This window comes from Gopherus flavomarginatus, chromosome 6 (assembly GCF_025201925.1).
Source record: "Gopherus flavomarginatus isolate rGopFla2 chromosome 6, rGopFla2.mat.asm, whole genome shotgun sequence".
In the NCBI taxonomy this organism is placed as follows: domain Eukaryota; kingdom Metazoa; phylum Chordata; order Testudines; family Testudinidae; genus Gopherus; species Gopherus flavomarginatus.
In genome coordinates this window covers 110,144,149-110,153,901 of record NC_066622.1, presented here as the reverse complement: position 1 = coordinate 110,153,901, position 9,753 = coordinate 110,144,149, and the positions used below count along the sequence as shown (strand labels likewise).

The 9,753-nt window shown below is 43.5% G+C and overlaps 1 protein-coding gene across 1 annotated transcript; it reads left to right on the top strand.

The window, feature by feature from the left end:
* The first annotated feature begins 595 nt into the window (after positions 1-595).
* Positions 596-7,191, top strand: LOC127054048 (homeobox protein vent1-like). Its single transcript, XM_050959701.1, has 4 exons — positions 596-656; positions 5,022-5,273; positions 5,874-6,115; positions 6,197-7,191. The coding sequence occupies exons 1-4, from the start codon at positions 596-598 to the stop codon at positions 6,503-6,505; spliced, it is 864 nt and encodes a 287-aa protein (XP_050815658.1). The 3' UTR covers positions 6,506-7,191.
* The last annotated feature ends 2,562 nt before the right edge of the window (positions 7,192-9,753 follow it).

The following is a 9,753-nucleotide window of genomic DNA, read 5'->3' as shown; positions in this document are numbered from 1 at the left end:
AGCCGATTAGTAGGAGGCCCAGGGAATAGCCACTGCCAGGGAGCCTCGGGGTAATGGCGTTGGAAAGACAAAGGGGGGCCCAGGTGCCCTGTGCTCAGACGGGGCGGTGGTATAGCAATTAAACAGCTTTATCCTCTCAGTAACCCTGCAGCAAGCGTCCCCCAGAGGGGGATCTGGCTAATCTCACCTATAACTGTCCGCCTCTAGCACAGCCGCTGCTCCCAGTCTCAGATCCCACAGACCTCTGAGGCCAGAGAATGGGGCACCCAACGTCCTAGGTAGTAAAGTTAAAGATGCTGCGAGGCTCCCCATTTACCCCCAGACAAAAGGGCCCTTGGTTTGGCTTTGCATTGCGGATCCCAATCAGTGCCTTTGATCTGTGGGGCTAAAAGGAAGTTGGCTGTTAATATTTTTCAGCAGCGGCGGCGCCGACGTCCCGGAGAGAGCTGTGGGCTATTACATGACCATCTGCATAAAATATTGGAATCGTAGCCATGAAAATGAGCCGCTCTTTCGTTCCTGTACTCCGGAGAATGACCATGCAGCTTGGAGACGAGCATAAAGGAGGGACCCAGTCCTGCCCTCATTCAAAGACATGGCAGAACTTCCATGGGAGCAGGATCAAGCCCCAAGAATGATTCTGAGTGTAAAGATAAGTCAATTGATGGAAAACATCTCGTGTAGCGTCATAAAAGCCACCAGTTAAATATTCAAAACAGGTTGCATTTGAATGTTGCCAACTGGTACACACACAAAAAGAGCTAAACGTGCCAAATAATAAATAAAAATAGAACCAAGGTGATTTTTAATAAATTACACAGTATAAGCAACAAGTTCAGCAGGTGGCCGTTAACTGTTGTAATATTCATTATACCTGGAAGTCATCCAAACTGTAACTAGGATAAGTAAGCACCCTTCCTGTAGGATGTGCATTACAATGTATTTAATATTATACCTTTGTTCCAATTGACTAGTTTGTGCCCCTTTGCACACTCTGCATTTAACACACAATCTTTTGGCTGAAACAGTTGCTTTAATAGATTTAAACTGCATTTATAAATGTAACTGGTGTTAAAATTTGTAAACAAAACAAACCAGATACATCTGGGGATGCTAAAAGTCTCACTCAACTGTCATTTTAAATTCCATATAATATACAATATGTTGTGTGCTCTCCAACAACTTACCATTGTAATTATGATTTGACAATGGGCAGGTTAAAAAGAAAAAGGCTTGCATATAAAACACATGCAGTGTCTGGAGAATGGAAATATTTCTCTTATGGGGCCAGGGATTAAATAGCTTCATGTCCTAACTTGCCCCATTTGTGAGGCACAATGAGGGTGAATCACTCAAAGCGGGGGGGGGGGGGGGAAGAGAAGAGAGAGATTTAAAATGAAAAGTAATGCCAGAAAAAAATACAACACTTTCCTTTTTAATTTTCAGGTGAATTTTGTCGGAGTGAAAGAAGGTGTCCTACTGAGACTCTCAAAGAAAACTAATTATCCCCAGGACAGGTACACAATACACAGTAACAGTCCAGGCTTTCCCAACCCTCACTTCCAGAGGCCACCTCTGGTCCACATGAATTATTAAAACTTAATGAAGGGACTCAATTTCAATACTATCATATATAGCTCGGTTGGCACCTCATATTCTTATCTGTACTAGCCTCCACCTCTGCTTAAAATTTCCTTACATTCATACTCTGAGCGGGTTCATGTAATACCATGGTGAAATGTTGGCACTAGAGCTGGTTGAAAAATAAGTATGTCTTGTGAAAAATGTTAGCATGACAAGGTTGATGAGGCAATAGCTTTTATTGGGCCACCTTCTGTTGGTGAGAGAGAAGGAACAGTTGGTACAATACAAAATCCATCACTCATCCACCTAGGCTCTCTTAACATCCTGGGACCAACATGGCTGCAACAACACTTCATACAACAGTGAAAAATGACATTTTCTGATTTTTTGATTGAAAAATCTCTTAATTTTTTGGTTTTTGCTTTTCCCCATTGAAAAGGGGGATGGAAAGGAAAAAAGGGGGATGGTGAGATCTGAAATGTGAGGAAGGGGGGAAAGGAGGCAAAAAGAGGGAGGCAAAAATTTGCAGATGAGGGTGTTTTTTCTTTTAAAGAATAGTTATGTGAAGATATTTGGTTTGTGAAAAAGGCCATTTCTCACTGAACTGGATTTCAAGGAATTTTGGCCAGCTGTAGCTGGCACCCAGTCTCACAATTGCTGTCACAAGTTGAGAAATTTAGGTCTGGAGAAAACTAATGTAGACACACGCTAAAGCCCTGTCTATAACAGAAATGTTCATAATCATCTTTAGTATGTATGTAATAGGGGGGTGCCATTGTTACCTATGTTTGAAGCTGTAACGTAGGCTGGGTTTAAGCATTTGAATACTGTTCCAGTTAGCCTTTCTTAGGAGGCAGATTCAGTCTATCTAGTTTTAAATATGGATTGAGTGGAGATTAAGGAAGATGGTAAATGATGCTTACATAGATCCCTACCTAAGCTGGAGCACAGGCTGTTGTTTGCCCTGAAGGTTTTGTGGAAAACCTCCCACTTATTTTTCTTCTTTTTTTTGGTCATTTTCACAATAATTTTACATTTGCCATTATGCACATCGTGTATCCATTTAATCAAGAAAAATGCTAATTAATTCAACCCTCAGTAGAATATTTGCTATCAAAATGCCCTTGCTGTGGTCTGGTATCCACTTCTCTGCCTACATTGTGTTTGATACACCTAGCCAAGCAAGTTTTGTGTTCCCATCTTTGTTGTAGCACTGGTAGATTTTAAAGTGAGAGATGGGATAAATATTATCCAGGCTGTACAAAGATGGGAGAATCCAAGGCATAGAAAAGTTTGAGGGCTAGATTGAAGAACTTGGCCACAGAAGCCACAATTAAAATCTGGCCCCAGTGCACTAGATGGTCTAAAAAATGTACAAAGACACAGTTCCTGCTCCAGTGAGTTTATCGTTTAAGTAGATAAGTGACCAAGGGATAATGATGCAATCAAGTAGAGAAAGTATTTTAAATTTTAAATATATATGTAAATTATGTATATAGCATATTAAATAGATAAAGTGTCAATGATCCTCATGTAGCCAGCATTGATTGGTACAATTAACATAGGCAACTTAGCAGAGGTGAGTCTTGAAGAGTTATTTGAAGGAGAGTGTACAGGCCTTAAAGAGTGGTGCAGGATAGGAATTCCTTGCATAAGGAGCAGTGTGGAAGAAAACAGAGATTTGTGTGAAATGCTGACAAACCAGCAGAGCAGAGTAGGACAATGTGAACAAGTAGGGAGGGGCAGAGCTGTGAAGGGTCTTAAAAGTCAAGTTTGAACTTCATGCAGTGAGTTAAGTGGAGGGATTCAAAAAGGGGGGTGAAGTGCCAGGAGCACTGGGAAAGGAGAATGCTTTTACCAGCTGTTCTGAATGGACTGGAAGGTGTGCTGTAGATTTCAGGGAGGTTGCAGTAAATAAGATATAAGATGATGGTCTGGGCAGGAGTCACTGAAGATAAACCCTTCCCTTACAGATTTGTTTGGCGGAGATGGTGGCATTGTCAACAGTGACAGAAATGACAGATCAGGAGATGTTAAACTGAAGTGAATAAAGAGAAATCCAGCAAGTGTGTCAGAGTAACAGGCCAAGTTTCAGGATTTAATGTAGAAATTGGAAGTGGAAAGATACATTGGAGTGAGGGTAGCTATTGAAATTGAGCAGTCAGAGGAGAGCCCACAGAAGAAGGGTATAGACAGAAGAGCAAGAAAACAAGGACAGTGGGGGAGGGGGAGGTACAGAGGTCCTTCCCAAGGAGTATCTGAAGGGACAGGTAAGAACAGAAGGAGGAGATGAAGCTTCTTAAATGTTTTAAAAACCTTATTTACTTTACATACAACAACAGTTTAGTTATATCTTATAGAAAGAGACCTTCTAAAAACATTAAAATGTATTACTGGCATGCGCAACCTTAAATTAGAGTGAATAAATGAAGACTCGGCACACCACTTCTGAAAGATTGCCGACCCCTGTGGTAGACCATAGAAGTCAAAAGGAATGAAAAGGAGTTCTGTGCATGAAGAGTGTGTAGAATTGGATTTAATCCCGCAGCTAAATACTAATGGCTGTTGTAGCAAACAAGCACTATGCCCAGCAATAAGATGTGTGTACTGGGCCCACCCTAAAGCCCCAGCCCTGCAATTTCTTGTGTGTGTGAGCAAATCCCATATTGAAGTCAATAGGGCTCTGTGAGAGTGCAGCAGTCTGACTGCACAGAGTCAAATCCAGGATCAAGTGTTTAGATTGCCAGCCCTTTAGGGCAGGGACTTTTTCTTATATATCCATAAAGCAGTGTGTTCCCCTCCACCCTGTCAAAACAGTCCAGGTAAAACAATGGCTCATAATTAGCTGTTAAAACATATACGCATAAAACTTAACAGACCTAATTTCTGGACTTGTAAAATCTCAAACTTAAATTAGACCTGTGGAAACCTTAATTGGTACTCCGTTGTCTGCAGAAAGTAGAAATTACCAATTCACTCAAGTATAGTTTTCTTAAAATATGAATTGAATAAAGTACATTTCTAAACACCCGATACGTTTAGAGAAAAGCTCTTTAAATTCCCGATTGTCTTTTGAAGCTTCTGTGAGTTCAAGCAATAAGTGCCATTTACATAGGGATAGGATGTAACAAGTATTGTAAATCACTTACAACAGAGTTCACTAATCTATTGGCAGACATTGTGGAGCCAACCCTAACCGAGCTTTGGAAAATGTGTGAACAACATCTTTTGTGGGGGAGACCTGATGGCAATTAGACGATACTTATCTGGGCCTTTGATGTTTGTTTACATAAACAACATTTTCCTTGAGACTCCCTTTATAAAAGAAGCAACCCAGAGAGAGGAATTCTCTGACTCTGCTGCTCAAAAATCCATCATCTCCTAGCTTGTGTTGAAATAGAAGACTGCCAGGATGACCAAGGCTCCTTTCTCTGTAGAGTGGCTTTCCCAGAGCAGCCAGGACACCTATGAACCACAGCAGAGGCCCGGTAGCTACGCAGAAGACACTCGGGGCAGGACTTTTGCATCACATGGATTGCTCATCCGGGTCGGAAATCCAGTCTGCAACTCCAGAACAAACCCACAACCGCACCAAACAGGGAAGAAGGATGAACGTATAAAGACCTTGGACACCTCTTCTAAGAACGACCCCAGGAGTGAGAAGCTTTTGGATTCTTCCTCCTCTATAGGTGATTATAATTGCATCTAGTATTGTGCTTTAAAGACCATCCCAATGAATGCTTGCCCTTGTTATCTGTTCAGTGAGTAGAGGGAGGGAGGAGAATTGTGCATTATTTTTTGCTAAGTGTATTGGGACACAAAGGGTGAAATCCTGGCCCCACTGAAGCCCGTGGGAGTTTTGTCGCTGACTTCAGTAGAGTTCGGATTTGACCCAGGGGATGGTTTTAAGTGACCGAGCATAGGACAGGGAGTCGGGACTCTTGAGTTCAGTTTCCCCGACTACCACAGGTTCCATATCTGACAGTGGGCAAGTCATCTGATCTCCCTATGCCAGCCTCCAAGGGGAGGTTTTTGGTTTGACCGTGGTAACACGCTTGGGGGCCTATGGGGCCAGGAGATACGTGGGTGCAAGGCACTAGCTGAGCCCTTCCATTTAGGAGATAAGAATCGCCCCGGAAAACTGCTGATTTCCGTGCCAGGAAAAGCCTTTGTCATCTGCCTGCAGCTGCGTCCTTCAGTGGTGTATAATGGCCGAGGGATGCGTGAGCCCTGCAGCCCCCCACTGGAGTGCTCTGAGCGGGGCTGACCTGGTTCCTCTCTGTGCCCAGCAGCAGCACCAGCCGCAGCCAAGCGGGCGTGGAGCGCCGCGGAGTCCGGTTCCGACTGGGAGAGCGGCCGCTCGGAGTGCCTGTCCCCCGAGGAGCCCGGCGGCAGGGGCAGCCGCCGCTTGCGCACCGCCTTCAGCGTGGAGCAGATCAGCACCCTGGAGAGCTCCTTTAAGCGCCACAAGTACCTGGGCTCCGCCGAGCGCCGCAAGCTGGCCGCCAAGATGCAGCTGTCCGAAGTGCAGGTGAGCGGGCCGGGCGGCTGGCTAGAGGCTGGGCCGGGCTCTCCGGGGGCGCCTGGGTGACACTCTTTCTTCTCCCCACAGATCAAGACCTGGTTCCAGAACCGGCGCATGAAGCTGAAGCGGCAGCTTCAGGAGATGAGGCCCGAGCCCTTCTACAGCCCCGTACCCTTCGGAGCGCGGCCCCTGCCCCTGCACTACGTCTACCCGGCTCAGCAGCAGCTCCTGGCTCACCTCCCCAGGCAGGAGGCCGTTCCCGCCAGCTTCGCCTTCCCAGCGCTGCCAGCCTCTGCCTTGAGCCCCGCCAGCACCTTCCGGGCGGAGCCAGGCTTTTGGCAGGCGCCCTGCTTTGTGGGGTACAGAGACTCCAGGGCTTTCTTGCTGCCCATTTGAACCCGCTGAGCTGGCCTGTGACTTAGAAAAGGATTTGCACTAACTCTGGCTCTGCGGGGTCGCCTAGACCTGTACCTGCCTGCTGTGTTTATGATGCGATCCTCTGGTACATAAGGACAATATTTTATATGGACACTTACATGAGGCTAATGAGGCCGAGTATTAATATAATGTGGAACCATCCAAAAAAACCAAACACTTGCCAGCTTTCACTCTACTTCCTTGCACAAGACCTCCGGAGCCCTTACTTACCATAACCCTGAACACGGCCTCTTTCTTTCCTTCCTTCCGCCCTGCCTCCTAAATTCAGGATATCAACTAATCTGCAAAGCCCTGACCCAAACCCAACTCTTCCCTTCCATGGGCCCAGAATAGGCTTCTGTATAGATTTGCAATTTGAGCTGGTTTAATAGTCTCTGCCTGGATACCACCTTTTAAGGAAGTGGGTTGAGAGTTTAAGAATAATAACCTGGAGAAACTCAATACCCTGCCAAACCACCCAGCAGCCAGCAGAGTGTTGAATCTTGCAATATGCACACAATGGGTGAAATCATGTGCTCATGGCAAAATTCCCATTGACTGCAATGGACTTGGCCAGGATTTCACACTATGTTGAGTTTTAGTGCTGCTGCCCGATCCTTGTTACAGAGGCACCTATACTTGCCCTGTTCTGGTTAAAACTGTTAGTATTCTAAACACTCCATCATTATCCAATTTAAATCACTAGGAGTGAAATCCTACGTCCATTGAAGTCAATGGCAAAACTCCTACTGAGTGACTTCAGTGGGGCCAGGTTTTCACCACAGGGAAGTTTGCTACTGACACAAACGGGAACAAGATTGGGCCCTGTGTCTTCAACTGCTCCCTGGGTGGCTCTGCTTCTATTTTATTTAATCTGACAGCACTAATATGTAATGACTATAGGATTCATTTTCAGATTTATTAATGCATGTAAAATAAGGTGTTAATATTTGGGAAATCAGCTTCCTACATTTAAGCATACATTGATAAGTCTAAGAGATCTGTCCAGAATCGGGCCTGCAGCTGTTATTCACATGAAAAGCAAATAGCTACATCAGTAGGATTACTGTTGTAACCTTGAGCAAGGCCTGTCAGGATCAGGCCAATTACAGTAGTGACTGACCTGGAGGAACTGATATGTTTTACAAGATCAGAAAGGAATGGAAGACATATTTACATGAGAGGCCCTGACAGTCTGTGGTGGAACAAATATGACACAGACAAAAGTACATATATGTGTGCAAAGCAGACTGCCTAGTGCACATTAATTTTTAATATTTATACACTAGTGCTACATTTTAAATGTATTTTTGTGCTAGCCAATCAGTTACTGGGGAATACCTTTTAAAAGACACAGAGTGTATAGACAAATTAGATAAGCAATTAGTAGGAATTTTAAAAAATATATATAAAATTTTAACTCCTCACCCTGAAAAACACCACCCAGCCCTTTGAGATTTCTTTGATACCAAATACCATGAAAGGGTAGAGTATTTGTCTTTTTGTTTGTTTTTGTTTTAACAAATGAATATGCAAGAATAAATAATCCCTAGCTCAACCAAGTGTGGTTAAATGACAAATGTTCAAATTATAGGTGTTCCTGGAAATGTTGTGCCTCTGGGAAGCCTTCTGAAAAAAACACCATACTCACCTGAACTCATCCCACCCAGATTAATCCAGATTTACTTTTCTATTTACTCTTATCATTGATCCAGCCTTGCAACTTCGTCAGCTTAGACTCCTGTCAGTCTCCTGTCAGTCGGTGGTCCCACCATAAATGATATTCAGAAACTCCATGGTATCAATCAGGTGTAAGGTTGCCTTCAATAAAATCCAAAGATAAAACATTGGTTAGTCTGTCCCATTTATATTTTGCTGTGAGATTCACTGTTGGTTTTTTTACATTTAAATAATACCTTAAATAAGAAATTTACACTCAGCAAGGGCCCATTGGCAGCCCAAGGAAATCAATGGAAATGGGGATGGGAGGACAGGGGTGATAAACTGGAAAGGATTATTCTGGTTTCATTGACTTCAACTGAGCTATACAAAGTTACACCAACTGAGGATCTACCCCAAGATATTTGAAACACTTCCATTGGTTTCAGATCAGGTCTCCTACACTGCATGCTTTTAAGCTGCTCTGACCCCTTGGCCCAGGCATATGCCTTTGTTTTGCTTTCTCCCTTGTGCACTCCAAAATAGGCTGGACTGGTGCTGAGCTAGAATGTATGCAAGAGACTGTAAACTTGGTCTTCTGAACAGGGTCCCTAGTATGGAAGCTAAACCCATATTTCGAGGGGTTTTTTTTAAATATGGCTCTTAATATTCTCTGTAATGTTCAGCTCAGGGAACATGTCAACATTTCAAGTTTAAAACTCCATCTTAATATTTGCTGGGGGGGTTCAAAATAGATGTGCAGGAAAAATAGAGGTTTGTGGTTTTAAATATACTTCTGGGCCATAAGAAATAAGCCTAGGGGTTTGCCTGCTATTAGTGTGACCTTTTAAGAAATCAAAAGCAAAATGAGTGGATTTGATTGAGGAAAGTGTTTTGAATGCAACCTAAATTAGTTGTAGATTTAAACATTATTTCTGAAATGCAAAATTTGTCCTCCTGAAGTAGCTACATTGACTTTCATCTTCCTTCTGTTGATCAATCTTCTGGGATTATGAATTGTACCTCTTAAATGCCTGAATGTATTAAGATATCTCCAAGGAGCTCTCATATGGTAGATTTCTTATCAGGGCTAAAGCGGCCAAATTTTAAGGAGGGTCAAACAGTCAATGTCTATAAATATGTATGTTTACATGAAAGCCTCTAAATTTATCTGCTTTATTGTGTCTGTTATATATGTCATGGGATTATTGCTTTACAGGCAAAGATTGGAGTAACTCACTAAAAGCCATACACTATAAAACGGGGCATGGAACTCAGCTTCCAAATGCTTTTTTTGGACGGGGGTGAGTGGTTTCTGCTTTTCCTGCCTGGAAAAGAACTGAAGTTTGAAGGTGTTAGTGAATGGCATAATTCGCCTGCCCTCTGCCCTCAAGATGCACTCACCTAGTAATTATTTCCCCAGTCTCATCTGAAGGATGGGGAGCCTCCTGGCTGTTGGTCTGACTGGCAGAGAGGAGATAAAGCATCGTTGAAAGAAGAGGGAAAGGGGAAACAACTGAAAGGAAAAAAACATGAGAGGAGAAGGTGATGAAGCAAAGATGAGTCAG